Consider the following 24,580-nt stretch of genomic DNA (forward strand, 5'->3'; position numbering starts at 1 on the left):
CAGAGCTGTTTACGCTTCCTGGGCTCTGGACAGGTGAAAAGTTAGGGGCTATTCATCTATGACCTGTTGGCCTTGCATATGTAGATGTGACCCTCTGAGTCACAAATGAAGGCTTATGTTACTACTTGCTGGTGACTTTTCTTTTCTTTTTTTTAAGATTTTATTTATTTATTCATGAGAGACATAGAGAGAGGCAGGGACACAGACAGATGGAGAAGCAGGCTCCCCATGTGGAGACTTGATCCTGGGACTCCAGGGTCATGCCCTGAGTTGAAGGCAGAGGCTCAACCCCTGAGCCACCCAGGCATCCTCACTGGTGACTTTTCTATAAAAACAAAACATCCTGTTGAACAACAAGGCCTAATAATCCCTAATGTCTGATTACAATAAGGAAAAAGATTCATCATAAAAACAAGGCTTAAGGAAATACAATTTGTTGCAAGCAGTATATGTCTCACTAGGCTCTCTATATAAGCAATTTCTTCCTTAGCTGACCCTGGGCTAGAATTCCAACATAGCAAGTTACATGTTAAGAAACATCTGTGTGGGACACCTGGGTGGCTCAGCAGTTTGGCGCCTGCCTTCAGCCCAGGGCGTGATCCTGGAGACCCTGGATCGAGTCCCACGTCAGGCTCCCCACATGGAGACTGCTTCTCTCTCTGCCTGTGTCTCTGCCTCTCTCTGTGTGTCTCTTATGAATAAGTAAAATCTTAAAAAAAAAAAAAAAAAAAAGAAACATCTGTGAACTTTCTTGAAATCTAGTTTTAAGCAAAATATGATAATACAGAATAAATATGTTGCTATACAGATATATAATATAAATTAATATATTAAATATATTAACTCAAATATGTTCAACATATTCATTAAAATATAAATTTTATTAATAATAAAAACATTATGATAAATATTAAATATTCAGGTATGTTTGATGTATTAATATGTTAAAATATAGATATATAATAAATATATCTATATTTACTTGTGAGCTTAAAATGTGTAAATCCTGTTCCTTTCCCTCCAAACAATCCCTGCTACTTTTGTGTTTTCCAACAGGGAACTTAGTTTGATCTCAAGCATTGGATCTGCTTTTGTCACTGACCAGACGCAGAGCCAGTATTTTTCCCACTCCAGCTGTGACTGTGCCTCTCAGGAAAAGTCTCCTGAACTCACAAAACACCTTTTGATTTTTAACTTCTTGTAGCTTAGTCCTTGTAGCTCCTGGCTCTCAAAGCCCTGAGGGAGATGTGGCGATCTGGGGGCCATTTTATTAAGACAGCTGGATGGGAAATAATATTCCTCTACCTGGTGCCATGATAAAACAAGCAAAATCACAGAAAGATACCTTTACTTTACTTTTGTTTGTATGTTCTGTGTGGTGTCTCTTAATAAGGCCACTGGTTATTTAACTAAGAGTTTTCAACTAATACTTACTTGTGTTCTGCTGTGGATGTATCCAGTCTTTCTCTTTTTCTTTGAGAAAGGAAGACAGTCACAGACTTAGAGAATCAGCAGCATGAACAGTGATTCTCCTCTGATGATTCATGGAATTTTGAAGTTGGTTTTGACCTTGGAAATCCTGAGATGTCCATGAGGAAGAGGACAAGGATGAAAGGATGGTGTTCACTGAGCACTATGTAGAGACTTGGCAAAAACTCAGGTGTGTTGCTTCTCAGGCTCCACTTGTCATGCTGTCCCTAAAACAGGAGCTCCCTCCTACTCCTAATCAAAACACATAATGTTCTCTTTGCAAAGGAAAACACCCCCTTAAACCAGTCAAATATTTGGCTGCTGGGATTTTCTATTAGATTCCTCAGTAACAGCATTAGTAGGATTTGTAAAGAGGTCCCCATGCCTCCGTGCCACCTACAGCTCTGACGGTAGTTCCTATAGATTCCATAGCTATACTCCTTATGTTCCAAGTTAAAAATCATGCCTGTACTTAAGCTAACTTCTAAATATTTTAAAGTATATCAGTAGAGGAATTTCTCCACAATGGCATACTTGCTGTTTTGTGTCTTTTACCAAAAGCTAAATCCAGTTTGACTTGAAGCACCCATCTGTCCTGGCTTTGCCACCATGCTATGCCACTGGGCATTTGATGGGAGACCCTGTAACCAGGAAGAGGGTAGAAACTCCAGATGAACATCATTGGTTCTTAAAGTTCTCAGAGTGACTGTGGTCCCTGGTCCCCAGCTTCAGAATTGGAAATAATTCCAGGATGACTATAGTGGCCACCCCCCACCCCCCAATGACATATCCACATCCAAATCCCTGGAGCCTGTGAACCTGACCTTATTTAGAAAGAGAATCTTTGCAGATTTAATTAAATTAAGGAATAAAAAATTTATTTATTTGTCAGAGAGAGAGAGAGAGAGAGAGAACGAGTAGAGGGGTAGAGGTAGAGGGAGAAACAGGCTCCCTGCTCAGCCTGTTTCAATGCAGGGCTTGATCTCAGGAACCTGAGATCATAACCTGAGCCAAAGGCAGATGTGCATTGAAAATATGGAAGCAGAGACTAGACTGATGTGTTCACAAGGCAAAGAAACCAAGGAATGCCAACAGCTACCAGAAGCAAGGAAGGATTCATCCCTATAGCCTCAGAGGGAGCACCCAACAAAATGAAATACTTGCATATAAATCTAACAAATTATGTATAAGGTTTACAAAACTCTGATGCATGCAATCAAAGAAGAACTAAATTAATGGAGAGTTATTCTATGCTCATGGATAGGAAGACTCAATATTGTCAAGATGTCAGTTCTTCCCAACTTGATTTATAGATTCAGTGCCATCCCAACCAAAATTCCAGCAAGTTATTTTATGAATATTGACCAACTAATTCTAAAGTTTATGTGGATAGGCAAAAGACCCAGAATAGCCAACACAACACTGAAGGAGAAGAATAAAATTGGAGGACTGATGCTACCCAACTTCAGGACTTACTATAAATCTACAGTAATTAAGGGGTACCTGAGTGGCTTAGTCAGTTGGGCTCATTGATTACAGCTTGGGTCATGGTCTTGGGGTTGTGGGATCAAGCCTCACATCAGGCTCCATGCTCAGTGCGGAGTCTGTTTCTCTCTCTCCCTCTGCTCCTCTTCCCACTCATGCTTACTCTCTCTCTCTCTCAAATAAATAAATAAATAAATAAATAAATAAATAAATAAATATTTTTTAAAATCTAGAGTAACTAAGATAGTGTGTTATTGATGAAAGAACAGGCAAATAGATCAATGGAACAGGATAGAGAGCCCAGAAACAGACCCTCATAAATATAGTCAACTGAGTTTTGACAAAGGAGCAAGGGGAATACAATGCAGCAAAGATAGTCTCTTGAACAAATGGTGCTGGGACAACCAGACATGCACATGCACAAAAATGAATCTAGACACAGACCTTATACCCCTTACAAAAATTAGCTCAAAATGAATCAGGTGGCACGGTGGCTGAGTGTCTGCCTTTGGCTCAGGTCATGGTCCTGGGATTGAGTCCCACATCGGGCTCCCTACAGGGAGCCTGCTTCTCTCTCTGCCTATGTCTCTGCCTCTCTCTCTGTGATGTTCATGAATAAATAAATAAAATCTTTTAAAAAATGAATCATAGGCTTAAATATAAAATGTCAAACTCCTAGAAGATAATATAGGTGAAAAACCTAGATGAGCTTGGGTATGACAAGGACTTTTAGATATGACACCAAAGACATGATCCATGAAAGAAGTAACTGATAAGCTGGACTTCATTAAGATGAAAAACTTCCGTTCTGAGAAAGGCACTGTCAAGAGGATGAGAAGACAGGCCATAGTCTGGAAGAAAATATTTGTAAAAGACACATCTGATAAAGGACTGTTACCCAAAATATACAAATAATTCTTAAAAACTCAACAATAAGAAAACAACTGATAAAAAAGAAAACAACTCCTTAACAGACACCTCACCAAGGAAGATACACAGATGGCAAATAAGCATATGAAAAGATGCTCCACATCATATGCCATCAAGGAAATGCAAATTAAAGCAACACCCCTACACACTTTTTAGAATAGCCAAAATCCGGAACACTGACTACACCAAATGCTGATGAGGATGTGAAGCAACAGGGCCTCTCATTCAATGCTGGTGGGAGTGCCAAGTGATCTAGCTACTCTGAAAGACAGCTTGGCAGTTTTCTTATAAAACTAAACACACTCACCATGTGATCCAGCAATCACAGGACTTGATACTTACCCAAAGTTGCTGAAAACTTACATCATACAATAATTTGCACAAAGTCATTTATAGTAGCTTTATTCATAACTGCAAAAACTTGGAAGCAACCAAGATGCCCTTTAGTGGGTGAATGGATATATAAACTGTGGTCCATGTAGACAATGGAATATTATTCAGTGCTTAAAAGAAATGAACTATCAAGCCATGAAAAGACATGGGAGAAACTTAGATGCATATTTCTAAGAGAAAGAAGCCAAAATGAAAAGGCTACATGATGTATGATTCTAACTCTATGACATTCTAGAAAAAGCAAAACAATGGAGACGGTAAATAGATCAGTGGTTGGCAGGGGCTGTGGGGGCAGAAAGAGAGATGGACAGGAAGAGTACAGAGGATTTCTGGGGGCAGTAAGAAAACTTTGTATGCTATCATGATGATAGTTATTATATGTTTGTCTAAACCTATAGAATAAGCAACCCCCAAAGTGAACCCAAGGCAAACTATAGACTTTGGGTGATTATGATGAGTCAGTGTAAGGTCATTCTTTTTAAAAAATATATCACTTTCGTGAGTGATGTTGGCAGCAGGGGAGGCTGTGTATGTGTGGGTGCAGGGGGGAATAGGGAATCTCCACACTTCCTCTCAATTGTATGTAAGCCTATACTGCTCTAAAAAATTATTATTAAAAAAGTACTATTACTATTATTTTTTAATGCACAGCAAGATGAGAATAAAAGTAAAAAGCACAGTGGTTACAACCAAATTAAAACATAGGTTGATACAAATCAAAACCACAATGAGATACCACCTCACACCAGTGAGAATGGGGAAAATTAACAAGGCAGGAAACAACAAATGTTGGAGAGGATGTGGAGAAAGGAGAACCCTCTTGCACTGTTGGTGGGAATGTGAACTGGTGCAGCCACTCTGGAAAACTGTGTGGAGGTTCCTCAAAGAGTTAAAAATAGACCTGCCCTACGACCCAGCAATTGCACTGTTGGGGATTTACCCCAAAGATTCAGATGCAATGAAACGTTGGGACACCTGCACCCCGATGTTTCTAGCAGCAATGTCCCCAATAGCCAAACTGTGGAAGGAGCCTCTGTGTCCATCGACAGATGAATGGATAAAGAAGATGTGGTTTATGTATACAATGGAATATGACTCAGCCATTAGAAACGACAAATACCCACCATTTGCTTCGACGTGGATGGAACTGGAGGGTATTATGCTGAGTGCAGTAAGTCAATCGGAGAAGGACAAACATTATATGATCTCATTCATTGGGGAATATAAATAATAGTGAAAGGGAATAGAAGGGAAAGGAGAAGAAATGGGTAGGAAATATCAGTGAGGGAGACAGAACATGAAGACTCCTAACTCTGGGAAACGAACTAGGGGTGGTGGAGAGGGAGGAGGGCGGGGGTGGGGGTGAATGGGTGACGGGCACTGAGGGGGGCACTAGACGGGATGAGCACTGGGTGTTATTCTGTATGTTGGCAAATTGCACACCAATAAAAAATAAATTTATAAAAACAAAACAAAACAAAAAAACAAAACAAAAAGAAACATAGGTTGAGGGGCACCTGGGTGGCTCAGTGGTTGAGGATCTGCCTTTGGTTCAGGTCCTGATCCCGGGGTCCTGGGATCAAGTCTCGCATTGGGCTCCCCACGGAGAGCCTACTTCTTCTTCTGCCTATGTCTTTGCCTCTCTCTGTATCTCTCATGAATAAGTAAAATCTTAATAAAAAGGGGCAGCCCGGGTGGCTCAGCAGTTTAGCGCCACCTTCGGCCCAGGGCGGGGATTGAGTCCTACTTCGGGCTCCCTGCATCCTACATGGAGCCTGCTTTTCCCTCTGCCTGTCTCTGCCTCTCTCTCTCTCTCTCTCTGTCTCTCATGAATAAATAGATAAAATCTTAAAAAAAAAATAGGTCGAACATGGGCCAGTTCCACTGTTAAGTCCCAGCTTAACAAAGTTAAACTTTGTTTTTCCACTTGAAGAATGTATACAGCACTTTTCTATATATTTTTCATGCATTGAAACTGGACTTGGTATAACCATATTACAGGAAAGCAGAAATTGGATTGGAGTTTCCTGTCTTTGTTTTCTGTAATTCTACAAAGTTGAAGCTTAAGCTTATTTCATTGGTACAGAGGAAAAGTGGGTTGATTCACAAGGAATCAGATTCCCCATGTGGAGCAGCTTCCAGTGGCCTTCCATGTTGTGTGCTCAGGTACATAGTAAACACTGCAGTACTATGGGGCTAATGTGTAGATATTTGTAAACATTTTGCCACAATTGCATATTTTTTGCATTTTTGCCTGATGGCATTGTTTTTTATGATAAAACCTTTTCTGATTGAAAACTTAAAAAAAAAACCCATATGCTGGGATCACATGAGAGAGCGTATATAAACCATCTTAGTAGAGTTGTGCTAACAAAGAATCATCCGTTCATTGATACTCTAGAGTCACATTCTAGATCCTTGTCTTTGTCTTCAGATCCCGATGCAAGAGCAGGGTTGCCTCAACTATCAAGAGGGTCTGCTTGTCCTTATTCACATAGATTGGGGTCTGTCAGCATCTTCCTCCAAGCAGAGCAAGGCCATGGGCAGCTTTTGGGATCACCAGTGTATCAGTAGCACTGAAATACATGTAGACTAGATACTGCTCTTTCTTTCCCCGGGTTTCCACCATGGCGGCTCTGTTTCCACTCTGTTGTATGCCCTAAAAGAACTTTGGCATTTGCTGAAAGGTCATCGGTTGCAATTTTAGATCATTGGGTAACTCGAACTTCTAACATTTAAGTGTAGCTGCGAAGGGGTATGATTGCTGTCAGCATGGGCCAGATGGTGGCAGAAATAGCAGACCCTCCCCTGTTCCCTTTATGGATGAGTCATTGACCACTTATAAATAACACTAGCCAACACCTCTTCCTCCCTGTCTTCAAATTCTCCAGCCTTCTGCTTATTCTTAACATCTGCAGTGCACCAAGCACAGAGCTTCTCCAAGTAGTTGCACTGAAGCACTGGTGGGTTGGTTTCACTTCCAATCTCTTGTTAACAGATACTTTTTATAAAACATAATATAAGAATTACAGGAAAGGCCAATGAAGAGAGTTATTGTTTAAGCAGAATTTCAATTGGGGGAGATGAAACAGTTCTGGAGATGGATGGTGATGAGGGATGCACAACACTGTGAGTGTATTTGATGCCACTGCACTGCATGCTTAAAATGGTAAAATAAACAAAAAAACAAACCTGGAAAAATGAAAATAAATAACAATTTACAAATAAAAACAATAACAAATAAAAAACAATTACATGCAAAATGTGAGCCCTGATTGTTTAGTGTTAGGTTATAATTTCATTTAAATTTAAATCATATTTGACTGCTAGATTTAAATCACATTTTAATATAGTCAGAGCAAACATAACATAGGAAAATTGCTATAGAAATTTCTAAATACCTTCAATTTTACTCCTGGTAAAATTGGTACTGTGTGCAGACTGTCCATGGTCCATTTTATATTTTGTCCTACAGTAAAATGAATTTTTAAAAAATGTACAGTTATTCGAGTTTAACACACATACAGATTCAAATTGCCATCACTAAAATTAGGATATGGAACAGTTCTATTGGGTACAAAATCCCTCCCTTGTCCTAACCCTGCTCATACCCTCAGGCCCTGGTAACCTTGGAATTGTTTTTATATTATATTTATTAATTTTATCTTTTCAAAATATAAACAGAATAATACCTATATAGTCTTTGAGACTGGGATCTTTCACTTAGTTTAATGCCTTTGAGATTTGTCCCAGGGCTGTATGTAACAAGTTTGTTCCTTTTTATTGCTGTATACTATTCCATTTTATGGATCTACTTCAGTTGGTTTATCCATTCACTGAAGAGCAGATGGGTTTGCAGTCTCTGACATTATCAATAGAGCTACTATAAATATTTATAAATGGGTATTTGTGTGAATAGCCACAATCATTTCTCTAGGCAAGATGTGAAGGCCCTCATTCCACACCACCATGTAGAAAATCCTTTGATGTCAATGTTATATTTCAAAGGAAACCTAGGAACTAATAACCAAGACACTCTCTTGGCCCAGGACATCCAACCACTGCTCTTCCTGTAATTATGTCAGGAAAATCATTGTTGATCTCTCGTTTGAAAAACAAAACAGGGCTGTCCCGGTGGCTCAGCGGTTTAGCAGGGCTGTCCCGGTGGCTCAGCGGTTTAGCACCGCCTTCAGCCAAGGGCATGATCCTGGAGACCTGGGATCGAGTCCCATGTCGGGCTCCCTTCTGCCTGTATTTCTGACTCTCTCTCTCTGTGTCTCTCATGAATAAATAAATAAAATCTTAAAAAAGTATATTATAAAAAAAAGAAAAACGAAACAGATTAACTTTGTTAATGGCAGTAGGACATAGCAAGATCAAAGATATTCCCTTCTATAGTTCTTACAATTCCCTGAAGCTCTCAGTAAAGAAAGAGAGCTTTCTGGTTTAGATCCTGGAGATGTCAAAATTAGAATAATCTGACAGGGCAGTTCCCCTCGTACAGCTGTATCTTACTGAAGGCCTCATACAAACATGTGCACAAAGATACAGAAACTTGTTGAAGCATTGTTTCAAGAGTGAGCATTTCCAAAATAATCTAACAGTCCACACACTGCAATGCAGTGTATCTCTGTACCGACATGGATGTATATTTCTAAGATATTTTGCTATGGTAGCCACGTTAGGTTGGTTGGTCCATGGAATACCAGTGCCCAACCCTTGTAGCAAGGGGTCACCACAGCTCAGAAATCTGGCCAAAGCTATGTAGGTAGAAGTCCACTGGTGTGTGTATGTGTGTGTGTGTGTGTGTGTGTGTGTGTGTGTCTGGGGGGGCTGAGTTTTGGGGAAACATTTCTTTTCTAAAAAAGGGAACTGATGTGATTGGTAGATTGGAACACCTTTCTCCACTCTTTGGGTCTTCAATGTGGGTTAGATGTTCAGAATGGTGGTTGCCATTTTGTGCTCTTGAGATGTCTTACCTTGGAGGCAGAAGCCAGATGACCAAGGATAACAGAAGAAGTAGAAGCGCCCCTAGTGGAACCCTTGAATAGCTAAGTAAATGCCAGCAGCTACCTCCTAGTGAACTGAAGAGAAAATATGAGAAAAATACCCCCCCCACACACATATCTAAATCATCTGAGTTTTCTCTTACTTGCAGCTAAACGCATTCTGATTGAAACAATTGTCAAAAGAAAAAAACATTGCAGAGCAATGTGTATATTCTTCTATTTTGCAAAATGTGCACGTAATCGTTATATATACATCTAAAATAGTTATATATCCCTCTAAAAATTATAACAATAGTTATATATACATCTAAACTCCATGTACACGCAATACACATGCATCTAAAATAGTTATGTATTTATCTATAATAGCTAACAGACACTAAGTACATACTATGTGCCAGGTTCATCTTACTGCTTTTAATCCAGACAACCATTCTATCAGGTAGATGTTTTACTGCTGTTCCCATTTACAAGAGAAGAAATTGAGGCTTCAGGAACTTTCCCAGGAAAACTAGCAGATAACTAGCTTGGGACTCAGTGCCAGGTCTGTGTAGCCCTAGAGAAAGTTCTTGATCTACCCTATGCAGGTCCCCAGCAGTGCCTATTGCCAACACAGACTCTCAGCAGCTCAGCTAGTTCTAGAGAGTAGGTTGGGGGCTGGGCTGGTGGTAAGGACTCTCATGTTTCTTTATGTTCTTCTCTAGTGTTTCCGTTCAGTAAGCAGGTGGTATTTTTGAATTCAAAGCACAAATCTACAGGCATTGATAAAACAACCCTGATGTGAAGCACCATGCTAGGAAGTAATTTTCTTCTTCTAGTTTTGATATCTATTATAGATACCCAGTCAGTCATACGTGCTTTTTGGAAATAAAAAGCACCCTTTCCAAATGCTTATAAAAGACCGCAGGCTAAGAGGTCCCAGGATTGCCATTATTTTATTAGGTGACCTATACCCCAGATAAGATATCTGCCAGTGTGCCACTGGGGAATTAGGTTCTGCAGGAGATACATGTAAAGCCTTCCAAGTCCTTGAATGAGACGGTTTTGTGGATCATTGTTTTTAGTGGCTGGATTTCTTTTCTCCCACCACTTACTTAATAATTGCCTCCTAGGATCTTTAAAGAAAAAAGGTTCATCAAGAGAAAGCAGGTGTGTGTTTCTGGGCTGCCTGATTCTATTTACGGCTTGCTTGTGGTGCTTTGGCAGCCTTCAAAATCAGGCTCACCAGAGAGGTTTCCTTGAAGGCTTGCCCAGTTATCTGAATCACGTGGGTTGGGGCACCTTTTCCTTAAAGGTCCTGGCAGGGCTCGCAGACACCAGCTCAGACACCGAGGAGCCCCAGGCTGCAGAGATAAACAAGCCTCCCCGGGAGAAAAGAAGGATTTGAAGGTACCCGCCGCGATGTCGGACAGAAGCCCCTTCGAAACGGACATGCTCACCCTGACCCGCTACGTTATGGAGAAAGGGCGTCAGGCCAAAGGGACGGGGGAGCTCACACAACTGCTGAACTCCATGCTGACAGCCATCAAAGCCATCTCCTCGGCTGTGCGCAAGGCCGGCCTGGCCCACCTGTGAGTCTGGGGGAGCAGGTGCTCGGGCCCAGGGGGGCGTGAGCACAGCCGCGGGGGTCTGGGCCAGCTGGGTGGCAAAAGCCATTTGCCTCTGTGCCCTGGAGGGAAGGTGCTTTCAAAGTTTCTGACTTTGATAAAGGGGCTTTTGACTTGTTCAAGAAAGGAACAAAAATCCTTGGGAGACGTGATATGGAGAAAAAATAATACATGTTTTCTTTTTCCTTTTTTTTTATATGTAACTTTTCCAGTTGCAATGTATTATAATGATGATAAGCTTAGGGGCTCGTTGCATTAAAGACATAGATTGAATTATTGTGACTTGTCTCTTGTGGCACAAAGAAACAGCGAGGAAGACTTACTTCGCTTTATGCTCTTAGCAGATATGAGCCATTTTATTGCCATGAACTCTGTCAATGTGCTCAGGCTAGGAATCATTTACCAAATAACTTCCTGTCCTGGAGGTCCAGGCTTACTATGGAAAGGAGTTTTTGCTTTTAAAACAATTTTTAAATTTCTTCTCGGTGACTCTTTATCTTCTTCTCTAGTTGGTGTGCAGCAAGCTGGAAGTGTTCTGTGTCTCTAGGAAGAGGGAATGCAGAGCGTTCTTCTGCTTTGTTCTCTTCCATACTCTGTCTAGGCACAGAACAAGGCCACATTCATGCTACAGTTGCTGACTGTCACAGCTGCTGACCTTACAAAATAAGTCTGTTATTTTACCAGTAAAGACTAGTTTATTGGAGAATAATAGAGAATTGCAATATGGGACAAGCAAGCTATGCCAAAAACCATAGGCTGGTCTAACAAAGGAAAAGAAGATTATTTATGGAGAAGGAAATTGGCAGGGGTTGTTTTGAACAAAAGTGAAAAGAAAGGGTTCAGGGCCATCATGGTTTTTTATTGGCTGAGTCGCTGGGGTAGTTAGTTACTTGTAGGAGATGCAATGTAGGTCTTCCCCTGTAGACGCCTGAAATTGATGATTTCCTGAAGGATTCTTCTTTTGGGGTCTGGACTTGACAACACTTCCTGCAATGACCTCCAGTGGCACAGTGTGAGGGCTCCCCCTCCTGGCTCAATTTTAGTAAGGTTTCCCTTTTTAAATTTTCACACAGCCCAGTGTCCGGTTTAGATCTGCAATAAAAAGAAGCTTTCTCTGGGGTTCCATTTTCTTTGTAGCAATTCCAATGAAGGTCCTCTCAAAAGTTGAAGGGACTTGTTATTATCATTCCTCCAAAATGAGGAAATAACAGAATCTAATGATTTAAAATATTAATTCTTAACAATTATGTTCTTTTAACAACAACACATAAATTTGATAGCATTCTGGGGTGCCTGGGTGGCTCAGTCGGTTAAGTGTCTGACTCTGATCTCAGCTCAGGTCTTGATCTCAGGGTCGTGAGTTCAAGCCTGGTGTTGGGCTCCACACCCAACACCAGGCTTACTTAAAATGGAGCCTACTTAAAATGGAGCATTATGATTGGCTTTCCTCACTCTGTTTATTGATGTAACTGTATTATCACCTCATTCAGTGTTAATGGCCAAGCTCTATGCTTAAGGACCTCCATGATGCGAGGTGCAGCCATCTGTCTCTGCCTGCTCCTACCAGGTCATGGGCTGTGCTGAATGACACTAAAAAGTGACTTTTCCTGTCCCCGGATATGGGCCATGCTATGCTTAAAGCCATTTTCTGGGCATCTCCAATGCTTGCTGACACTTCAGTATTATTCACCCACCTTCATATGCTCTTCCTCTGTTCAGGATGCAGTGGCTGCAGTAATAGGGTTGTACTAATCAGCCTCAGAACTCTAACTTTGTGACTATTGAGTGTCCAGATGAAGTGGACTCAGGAATTGGATAATAGGGTGTTCATCGAAGTTGGGGCTCTTCCTTCCATGTGATTGTCTACTCTTGCCAGGACTCAGTTTCCCACTTGTAAAATGGTGGGGAAGTTAACAGCCCCCAACTTCTAGGGGGGTTGTAAGGCTTAGTGAATCCCTGAGATGTAGATTTCAACAGTGCCAGATCCATAATAATACATGTTCAGTAGATGCTCATTTTTACACTGGTTCCAAGCCCAGATCTGGGGAAATTTGCCAGCTGTCTGGTCCATGCTGCCGATTGTCCACTAGGTGACAGGTGCAGCCCGTGAATCTATACGTCAGACTCCACCTTTCAGCTCCACCTTCAGCTCCCCCCCGGGCTGGGGGAGCCCCACGGCCTCCTCATTCAGATGACACCCTTCTCCTGGTCCCTCGGTAAGAAACACCAAAATGGCACTGTGAGAAGCCTATTGTCTGGAAAGTCCTTCTTCCTAACAAAATGCTGAGATTATTTTAACAGGACCCTGGAATTGCTTCACACCAGAAGGTGGGCTCTCTGTCCTGGAGCAACTCTGCTCATGAATATGGGACTTTCACAGACTCCCGCCCCTTTCCCATTCTGGGGGCCCTCAAGCCCCTCATTCTTTTGCTTCCTTTTTTTCTGGGAAAAAGCACAAACTCCATGGATGCAAAAGGGATCAGAAATTTTCAAGTTTTTTCTTCTTTTTTTGTCCGCTCATTGCTGTAGGAAGAAGGGACTGCTAGAATGCTTCTCCTGGAAACATCTTCATGGTTTTCTACTGTCAAAGTGGTAGGATATGCACTTAAAAATTGTCACTGAAGCTTTAATATTAGTTAAAATGGTACAAGATTATTGTCCTGCGGGATATAAAGCCCTCTTACCTCCATGACCTAACTCAAAGCAGTTGTCAGACAATTAGACCTCATTATGAATGAGCTCCCATTCTTTCTGGAAGGAGGGGTTTGATGGAGGTTAAGGTTAGCACCTGGAGGAAGGCCGTCAGTCAAGGAAGAGGGTGGGAATAGAGTTGTCCCCTGCTTAGGGTAGATCATTAGTCTCAATCCTGGGTGCCTGTTAGAACCACTTGAGGATTCCTTCGACAAATAAATGGCATTAAGAAAAGGAGAAGTAGGAAAATTACTTTCCTGCCATGCCTTCTTCACAATTCAGTGAACATGTATTGAGCATCTGCTACGTCCTTGGGCACTATGGAAACCAGGACAGAAGGCCGCCATTCTAGGATTCAGTGGGCAGATAATCCAGCAGGAAAGGTATTCCCATGAACAGATTGGGAACTGCTGTGGAGGAGATGACTGGAGCGTGCCTGGTGTGTGGTGAGACCAGGGAAGCTTTCAGAAGGAATCAGGAAGAAGAGTTGGAAGAAGCTGATGGTTGGCTGACAGCATTCCTGTGGGAGGAACACCATGAGTGAGGGTGAGAAGGAGAGGAGCAGTTTTCTGGATGCTGGTGGCAACAGGACCTTTGTGACAGTTGAAATGAAAAAGGCTTGAGTGGGGTAAGAGCCATGCCACCCTTGGAGAGAAGAGTGTGGGGGTAGGGCAGCAAGCCCAGGGGTGCCAGTAAGGCAAGTGTGGTGGGGCCTTAAGCCCATGTAGGAATGCTGGGTGAGACCAGAGTGATCTGGCTGGCATGTGAGAAGGATCCTGCCCATGATCGTGGAAGGTGGGAGATCTTTGCAGACCGGTGTTCTAAAACATAAAGCTAGCTAGAGTTTTTCTTACCTTGCTCAAATGGTGGTGAAGAATGAAATCAGTTAAATCTGTCCCCAAGTTTCCTTCCTAAGTAATGCAAACATACCACAAGGCAATTTTTCATCCTGCCCACCAGGCCTAACCACTGGAGGGTCATCAACAAATACTTACAATTTCAGCCCCAGAAAGCCACAGGCCTTGACTCTTTGGGGTCAGGAATGCAGGCAATGTGTCTGACTTTATGAGCTAGCTCTTCCCTTCACTTCCCACTGCCAAATGCAGGTTTGTATTTTATTACGATTGAATCCTGGTTAGCATCATTGTGAGAAGAAGGGGACCTGACAATATCCCTGGGGTGTGAGGCAGCAAGGTTGAGAGTCACCGCTGGGGGACATGTTATACTTGGTCTGTACAATGTGGAGACTCTATGACTGTGAAGGGGGTGGTGGGATGCAATGGTAGTGTCTTAGCATTTGGACTTTGCTGGAGTAGGGATTCCTTCATTCAGACCTTCCTTTTCTTAGGTATGGAATTGCGGGAACTGTGAATGTGACCGGGGATGAGGTGAAGAAACTGGACGTGTTATCCAATGCCCTGGTCATCAACATGCTACAATCCTCCTACAGCACCTGTGTCCTGGTTTCGGAGGAGAATAAAGACGCCATCATCACACCCAAGGAGAAGAGAGTGAGTGTGGGGCACACACGCAGATCCCCTTTCACCAGTAGGTGGTACGACTGAGTTGGGAAGACGTTTTGGTTTTCTTGCTTTTCTGTAGTTTCTGAGATTTTCTTCTATTCCTTAACTTTTGTTTTCTTTTGGAAAAAAAATGGGTTGCATACTTCTTTAGTTAGAAGTCTTAGGCTGTCTAGTGAAAAAAAGTTCCATAATGAGGTGATTCATTTAAGAAATAAATCAAAGTAATTTACTGAAAATGCCTCAGCAGGTGGAGTTCATGGGTTTTCGCTTCATGTGCTCAGAACAAGTGCTGCATTTTTTTTTTTTTTTTGTGGCTTCAAAATCATCAAGTCCAATAAAAAGTAGAGTTCCTGGGGAGAGCAGGAACTGCTTCACTCCACTTCTATTCCCCATCTCACACTTCTCAAGGGGGCTCCGGTTTCAGCAGAGATTTCTTCATGCCTGACAAGCTGTTAAACTCATGTAAGAAAGAAATCATAAAGATTGTGTCCTCTTGCCTTCATACACTGGCAAACTTGCTCATACATTGGCAGGGCATGACCAGGGAGGGTCTGTAGTCATTCTGGTTTCATAAACAATTCATTAAAGACAGGTTTGCTGGTGGCCAAAAATTCAATCCATGTTCAGCTGTGATACAAAAGAAATACTGAGACTGGTCCTTGTTTTATACATTGGATGTTGAAGACCATTTCTTCATAATTAGCTGAGTGTATGGAAGAGGTAAAGCCAAATTTATTAAACACCTGTTGTAAACCACGGACTGTGCAAAGTACTTTACTCTCATCTCCTACAATTTAAACTAGATTACACTGATTATTTTCAGTGTTATTTCAGTGATTATTTTCAGTCAAATCAATTTTATTGATTTTATTTTATTTTTTAGTTCCCACCGACATGCCCCTGATCGTCTCTCTGATCTAATCTATCACTTTCTTCCCCAGTTGGCCTATCTACATAGGTCTTAGTGCTAGTTCTTTTTTTTTTTTTAATTTTTATTTATTTATGATAGTCTCTCTCTCACACACACACACACACACACAGAGGCAGAGACATAGGCAGAGGGAGAAGCAGGCTCCATGCAATGGGAGCCCGATGTGGGATTTGATCCCGGGTCTCCAAGATTGCGCCCTGGGCCAAAGGCAGGCGACAAACCGCTGCGCCACCCAGGGATCCCCTTAGTGCTAGTTCTTGAACATTTTCCAGCATATGCTAGATATTCAACAGATATCCATTGAGTGAATGCGTGCATGAATGAATGGGCTCAGTTGAATTATCTACAGGGAGAATGGGGAATTTCCAAATTTATGGATTATCCCACTTTTTAGCCTACCTTCACCCCCATTGAGGAAGGAATAAAAAAGAAAGAAAGGTCAGCTTAAGCTAGGGCATTACTCACCAAAAGTCAGGGAAAAGTAATTTCAGAGGTTAGGAGAAATGATTCCCATCTAACTTGATATTATATTACCTGTGTTTAATTAGCCAGGAGACTCTGACCCCATCACTAAAGTGCTCCTGGAACCTTGCACATAGGAGGCCTGTAAAAAGTATCTGGTATTTTCCATGGAATGTCAGCTGGAACAGTCTGTGACAGCAGTGTGGGTGGGCTAGAATGATCCCACTCACTCTGTCTTCTGGTCTTTGCATAGGGCAGGTGGGTTGGATGCAGCAAAGCCTAGGACTTTTTTATTCCCCTGACTACTTATGCATACTAGCTCTCTTAATAAGACAGATCCAGAGGCCCTGGGGCATTGTTCTGAGATTTTCCAGTCTTTCGGCAAAAACATTCCAAAATGAGGAAAGGCTATCTGCAGAGTGGTTCAGAAAGAATCATGAATAAATCTGTAACTGACCTTCCCGTGGGTATGGGTAGAGCTAGCCCAGGTTTATCTTCAGCTTCTCCACCTCTTCTGGGCCAGGTGCCACTTTCAGACCTGGTTTCTTCTCACACCTCCAGCAGCTCTGAGCTCCCAGTGGACCCACACAAGAGGGGAGGGTGGTTCCAGAGGAGGCCTGGAGGTGGATGGGACCTCAATTGCCCCATGTGGGCATCAACTCATCAGTCTATGGGCAGGTTGGCCTGAGCTCATGATTCATAGATGCTGATACACTTTGCCATCCTCAGGTAATTATATTTTTTGATAAGGATATCCTTTTGCTCTAAATCACTTTTTGATATAGTGTTACCTGCTGTGTACAGACATTTACAGAGTGTGTTGTTTGGAAGGGAACCAATCAGGTGGCTCTTCCCTCTGTGCATTTAGGGGAAGTATGTGGTCTGCTTTGACCCATTGGATGGATCTTCAAACATTGACTGCTTGGCCTCCATTGGAACCATCTTTGCCATCTATAGAAAGGTGAGTAGATAGTCTGATCTTTAATGCCCCTTCCCTCTGGTAGTTTCTGGAAGGTTCCTGGGCTGGGATTCACTAGGTTGGAGTTTTAGCCTTTGTCCTCCCACTAAACAGACACACCACTGTAGGCAAACCATAACTCACTCTGCCTTGGGATCCTCACTGGAAGAACTGATCTGGTACTTTTCCAACTGCCTTCTTTACCACACTGGTGGGAAGGTAAGGTAAGATGACAGATGGGGCCTGGGTCTGAAGATGGGGATGTGACACAGATATCAGACATAATATTAGGTTCCTGGTGGTATTTGAAGACTTACTCTGTTTCTTCATTATGTTTCTCAAATCTTACTTAGCCATGCACTTAGAGGCTTAAAGCAATGACCATTTATTATCTACCATTTTGTAGGTCAGAAGTCTGACAAGCATGGCTGGGTTCCCTGCTCAGGGTCTCATAAGGCCAAAATCTGGGTTTCAGCCAGCCTGGCCTCCTCCTAAGAGGCTGGGGGTAGGGGAGTTAGCTCCGATGCTCATTTAGGTTATTGGCAGAGTTCAGTTCCATTCCTGTTATAGGTTGGAAGTCCGTGGCTTTTTGGGCTGATTGATGCTGTGGCCATTCTCAGCTTCTAGAGGCTTCCTACATTCTGTGGCTTATGAGTCCTATGTCCTCCAAGGGGGCAAAGGCAGGCCAAGTCTTTGTCAGACTTCTAATCTCTCTGATATCCCCACATTGCATCTCCCCTGCTCTCAACCATAGAAAGTTCTCTGCTTTTGAGGACTCATTTGATTTGATTGGGCCCATCTGCATAATCCATGATGATCTCTCTATTTTAAATTGGTTACCCTAATTACATTTGCAAAGTCCCTTGTGCCACGTCATGCAACACAGTCACCTGTTCTAGAGATTAGGATCTCTTTGAGGAGTTTCACCTACTCCACATACCTAACAACAGCAAATATCTTATGGGTTGGTTTGTGACCATCCAGTATCACCAGAGACTTAATGTCAAACCACATTATACACACTAGATCTCAATTTGAGGATCAGTCCTCACTCCAATCAAAATGGCTGGGCCTCTGGCCTGGGGCTTTCAGGCGGAAGGAAGACCTAGGTTGCTGGATGGCTTAAGGCTTGTTCAGTTGGGTAATCTGCCCTCCAGTCTGGTGTTAGAGGCCCATACTCATGTCTCTGGCTTGATAGTACACATTCTTTCCACTAAACTGCTTGTGATCAAACAAATTGCAAGCATCACTGATTTTCTACACTACGATTTGGCACTAATTCTATAATGTGCATGTAATTAGTTTTCTCTGAGTGTTTTTCATAGTACTCTTAGATGATAAACAAGGAGGAGAATTGGGTCTGTCCCATGTCACCTAATGTGTTGTCTGTAGATGTTGCTATTGCAAGATATTTTTGCCTGGCTGATGGTTGTCCAAAGAAACAGGCCAGAATTTGATTTTTGGAGGCAAAAGCTTAGCAGAAAAGTAACTGTAGCAGGATATGTGAGTTAGTCTAACCTTTTTTTCTGAGGAGAAAATCAAGAAGCAGGCCTGGGCTCTGCTACTTCTGTTTTGGAGAACCAGATGGAGGCCAAGCCAGCCTAGACTGGAAGGAACCTCTGAGAATTTTGCTTTCCCAGTTGATGCTTCTCTCTCTTTTTTTTTTCTTGCAAAGAGAGAAAAGGAGACTTCTGCTGAGCGAGCGGGAGAGAATGACCCAAGACACATTCTCTGCTATTTGAGAAAGTGAAAGACTAAGATGAAGTTTTGAAATTAGGCAAAAATGAGCTAGGTGAATAAAGGAGCTTTGCTTCTCCCTTTGAGGTACAGCTTAGAGATAAAAATAAAGAGATGGATGGTGTGATCTTTTGGAGTTTCTGGAAAAAGACCCAGTTGTACCTTTCAGGTGGTTTTAAACATTGGCTTTTTCATTATGGCTAATACTATGGACTGCTGAGCATGAGCCTGGCACTGTTGTGCCCATCTGTAGGCATAGTGCTCCTGGGTCAGTCCTTGCCTCAGCCTGTGAGGCAGTTGTTCATACTGCTATCACTTTTTTACTGGTGGACAAATGGAAGCACAGAGAAGTTAAGTAACTTGACTAAAATCACCAGTTAGTACATGGCAGGTCAGGGGTTCAAACGGGCTCTCCAACTCCACCATCCACAGCTTTTAATAGCTTCTCACTCCCCTCCAGTTCTGTTGAGAAATAGTTGATATATAGCATTGTATTAAAATAGGTGAACAACATAATTATTAGATTTGATAGTATATACACACCTACACATATGGTGTATATACATCTATACCATAGTATACATGATATACATATATATTTATACATATATACATACATATGTATATGTGTGTGTGTATATATATATGGTAAGATGATCACCACAGTAAGTTTGGTTAACATATTACCTCACATAGTTAAAAAAATAAATTTTTTTTTCTGATCATGAGAACTTTTATGATCTGCTCTCATAGCAACTTTCAAATGTATAATCAGTATTGTTAACTGTAGTCACCATGCTGAGTCACATTACATCCTTAGGATTTATTCATCTAATAACTGGAAGTTTGTACCTTTTGGCCACCTTCACCCATTTGCCTCTCACCCTTCCACCCTTGCCTGTGGCAACTACCAATATGTTCCTAGAAGAAAAAAACATAGGATACCTATCTTCATGCCTATGGGGAAGGTAAGTGTTTCTTCAACAAGAGATAGAAAGCAATAACCACGAAAGAAAAGGCTAATGAACTGTAGTTCATTAAAATTAAGAGCTTTTGTTCATCAGAAGACAAAATTAAGAGAGTAAAAAGGTTACTACAGAATGGCAGAAAAGATTTTCAGTACATATTTCCAACAAGGGACTCCTATGCAGGATAAATAAAGAACTTCTACAATTGAAAAAAAAAAAAAAAAACCACTGATCTAATCAAAGGGATGAGCAGACTTGAACAGACTAAAGAGATTTTTTTTTCCCACAACTGGCTAATAAGCACAAGAGAGATGCTCAACATCATTGGTCATTAGGGAAATGGACATTAAAACAATGAGACGTCATTCATCCCCACAAGAATGGCTAAAATGAAGAGTGCATACCAAGTGTTGATGAAAACACTGGAATTGTTGTACATTGTTGGTAGGAATAAAAAATAACACACTTTGGAAAGTTGGGATGGCACCTACTGATGGCAAACATTAGGATCCAGCAAGTCCACTCCTGGTAAACACCGAAGGTAATTGAGTGCTCATGTCTGCCCAAAGACATGTGACAAATGATTCATAATAATGAATAATGATTCATAATATTTCCCCTGATGGGAAAACAAAGCCCAAGTGTGTATCAATATTAGAATGGATAATTGTGGCATATTCATACAACAGAAAACTACATAGAATGAAAAAGAACAAAAGACTGTGGTGTGCAAAAACAAAGATAAAATTGCAAAGACATATTGTTGTGAAACATAAGCCAGATACGAAAGGACACCTGCTTTGTGATTTCATTTATATGAAGTTCCAAAATGGGCAAAGGTGATTATCTTTTTGTTGTCAACATGAGAAAGGGCAGTGTAGAAGTTACATTTGGGGGAGGTGATAATGATTGAGGAGGGCACAAGAGTCTGCTAGCTTGTTGGAAATGTTCTATAAATTTATCTTGGTAGTTACATGAGTATATACTACACATATGTGAAAACTCACTGAGCTGTACAGTTCAGATTTGTGTTCTTTGCTATGTGTAAGATACCTCAATTAAAAAAAAAAAAAGATCTACTTTTCCACACAGTGAGCCTTTGCAATTGCCATTAACTTTACTGGTAAGCGACCATGGGATGCATCCCTTCCTTACATGTGACAGATTTAGATATTTTATTGGGGTATGAAGAAATAAAAAGGCCAGAGAAAGAGAACACCAGATCATTTGCAAACTACTCTGAGATTTTCTGAGAAGAGTGTCATAGCAATAGACATGACTAATATGAAGTAGATTTTTGAAATCTCAAAACCAGAAAAAATGAGCCTTTCTTTTTTCCATGCACTGAAAAAAATTACAGATGGGCTAATGAATTTTGTGGAGAGATGGAGGATGAAACTAGAAACAAAACATAGGAGACTATTAGCCTGGCCTTGTCTTGATGTAGGAGAAATTATATCTAACTGTAAAGACAAGAGAAGAAAATAATATGGGCTGTAATGAATAATTTTAATTACCAAAAAATTGCACTGTGAAAGAAAAGGACACTGTAAATACAATTAAAAAGCAGATGGCACTTGGGGAAAATAAGTTAACACATATAAGGTGTTATTGTCTCTCGATGTAAAAGGGTATTAATATAAACAACAAGTGGGACGCTTGGGTGGCTCAGTGGTTGAGTGTCTGCCTTTGGCTTAGGGTGTGATCCTGGAGTCCTGGGATGGAGTCCCACATTGGGCTCCCTGCATGGAGCCTGCTTCTCCCTCTGCCTGTGTCTCTGCCTCTCTCTCTGTGTCTCATGAATAAATAAATAAAATCTTTTAAAAAAATAAAATAAACAGCAAGAAGACAAATACCCTGAGAGAAAAATACACAAAGACTTGAAATGGGCAACTTACAAAATAAGAAATAAAAATGGACAAGAAGCTTATGAAGTTTACATTTTTAACTATAAAAAATGGAAATTAAAACAAAAATATTTTTTTCAGCCATCAAATAGGCTAAGATGAAAATAATAGTACTCTCTTATGTTCATCAGATTGAATTAAAGCAAATGCTTTGGGGCGCCTGGGTGGCCAGTTGGTTAAGTGTCTGATTCTTGATTTTGACTCAGGCCATGACTACTGAGCGTGGAGCCTGCTAAAAGGTCTTTCTCTTCTTCTCCCTCTGCCCCTCCCCACACCCGACCCCACTCTAACTCATGTATATACTCTCTCTCTCTCAAAAAAAAAAAAAAAAAGCAAATGTTTTTATCACTGATGATAATGTTTTAATTTAATACAATTTTTCTGAGGGACAAATTTTCAATGTGTATCAATAGTCTTCTACCCAATAATTTCATATTTGGAATTTTTCTTTGGAGAGTAATCAGAGAAACACATATTTGTACATTAGACTGTTCATCTCAAAGTTATTTTGGTATTTTAAAAAAATTAGGCATCAGAAGAAAAATAGGGGAATTCTATAAATACCTCTACACACATAAGTCTGACAACTTAGATGAGATGGAGCAATTCTCCAAAAAGTGCACTCTGTTAAGAGGATGAACACACAAGCTACAGAAGGAGAGAATATTTTTGCAAACCGATCTGACAAAGGACTCCTATCTAAAACATATAAGAACTCTCAAAACTCAATAGTAAAAAAACTCTGAATGATCCAAGCAGAACATGGGACATGAAGAGACATGTCACCACACAGGTGAAATTGTTTGTTGGCAAATAAGCACATAAAAAGATGTTCAACATCACTAGCCATTAGGGAAATGGAAAGCGAGACCATGATGAGACATCACTGTACACATACTAGAACCCCTCAAATAGAAAGTAGTGACAACATCAAATGCTGGCAAGGATGCAGAGAAATGACGTCCCTTATGTGTGGCTAGTGGAAATGTAAAGTGACACAGCCACTTGGGAAAAATTTGGCAATTTCTTCATTTACCCCAGAGAAATGAAGACTTGTGTCCACAAAAACCTGCCCATGATTTTTTGTGACAGCTTTATTTGTAATAACCCACAACTGGAAATAACCCAAATATCCTACAACAGGTGAATGGTTGAACAGTGATATATGCATACCATGGAGAATCACTCAGCAATAAAATGTAATAAACGATCGATACAATAACAATGTCAATAGATCTCAATGGTGTCAGGCTGAGTGAAAAAAGACAATTTCAAATGTTCACAAACTGTATGATCCCATTTATGCAACAGTCTCTAAAAACATACGTATACAGGGGTGACTGGGTGGCTCAGTTGGTTGAGCATCTAGCTCTTGGTTTGGGCTCAGCTATAGCAAGTGATTTCATGGGTTGTGGGATTGAGCCCCGTTTCTGGCTTTGTGCTCAGTGGGAAGTCTGCTTAAAAGGTTCTCTCCCTCTGCTCCTATCCCAACCCCTGCACCCATGCATACTCTTTCTCTCAAATAAATAAGCAAACCTCAAAAAAAAAAAAAAAAAAAGGACATACTTGTACAGCTGGAGAAAGATCAGTGGTTACCAGAGGTTGGGGATGGTGGAGTGGGAAGGAAGATGGGTATGTCATAAAGAAGTAGCATGAGAGAGATTTCTCTGCTTGATGGGGTAGTTAGGTGTCTTTATGTGGTGTCTACATATGTGATAAAATTACACAGAATGACACATAGACTTAATACCAATGTCAGTTTCCTGCCTTTGATATTGTACTACAGTAAAATATATGCAATGTAACTTTGAGGGAAATTGGGTGAAAGATACATGGGATCTCTGTACTATTTATGCAACTTCCTGTGAATCTATCATTTTAAAACAAAAAGTTAAAAAATTTCAAGAAAAATCTAAATTTTATTTATTTTTTTAAAGATTTTATTTATTCATGAGACACACACACACACACACACACACACACACACACACACAGAGGCAGAGACACAGGCAGAGGGAGAGGCAGGTTCCATGCAGGGAGCTCGATGTGGGACTTGACCCCAGGACTCCAGGATCACGCCCTGAGCTGGAAGGCAGATGCTTAACTGCTGAGCCACCCAGGTGTCCCAAATCTAAATTTTAAACAAGAGGTTGATTAAATTTGGGAATGCCTATGCAATAGCCTGCCCAGGCTGCTCCTGAAAAAGTATGTGTGCATGTACATATATGCATGTGTATAAATTTGCATGTGTATTTGCACATGCCTATCAATTGAATGAAATAAACATTGGCCAGATTGCACCCAATGGTAGGAAAATAGGCATGAACAAGACAGTTGGCACCTGCCACTATGCAGTTTACAATGTATTTAGGAAGGCAGATGTTAAACACAATGATGACGGTGTGTTGGGAGCTTCCGAGGAGAAGTACTGAGTACCTGGAAGACCAACTGTGAGGTTAGGGAAGGCCTCCATGGGGAAGGAGGCCCCAGCTAATAACCCACAACTGGA

The 24,580-nt window shown here is 41.2% G+C and overlaps 1 protein-coding gene across 3 annotated transcripts in view; it reads left to right on the forward strand.

Moving 5' to 3' along the window:
* The first annotated feature begins 10,584 nt into the window (after positions 1–10,584).
* The window catches only part of FBP2 (fructose-bisphosphatase 2), a 43,544-nt gene continuing 29,548 nt past the window's right edge, over positions 10,585–24,580 (forward strand). Inside the window, exons 1-3 of one of the 3 annotated variants that reach the window (XM_041744484.1) lie at positions 10,585–10,858; positions 14,934–15,096; positions 17,370–17,462. In XM_041744484.1, coding sequence (XP_041600418.1) covers positions 10,689–10,858; positions 14,934–15,096; positions 17,370–17,462 — 426 coding nt within the window. In that variant the 5' untranslated portion in view covers positions 10,585–10,688. The remainder of the gene's footprint in view (positions 10,859–14,933; positions 15,097–17,369; positions 17,463–24,580) is intronic. The other 2 variants (XM_041744483.1, XM_041744485.1) reach the window with 2 other exon arrangements.

Source organism: Vulpes lagopus, chromosome 2 (assembly GCF_018345385.1).
Source record: "Vulpes lagopus strain Blue_001 chromosome 2, ASM1834538v1, whole genome shotgun sequence".
Classification (NCBI taxonomy): Eukaryota; Metazoa; Chordata; class Mammalia; order Carnivora; family Canidae; genus Vulpes; species Vulpes lagopus.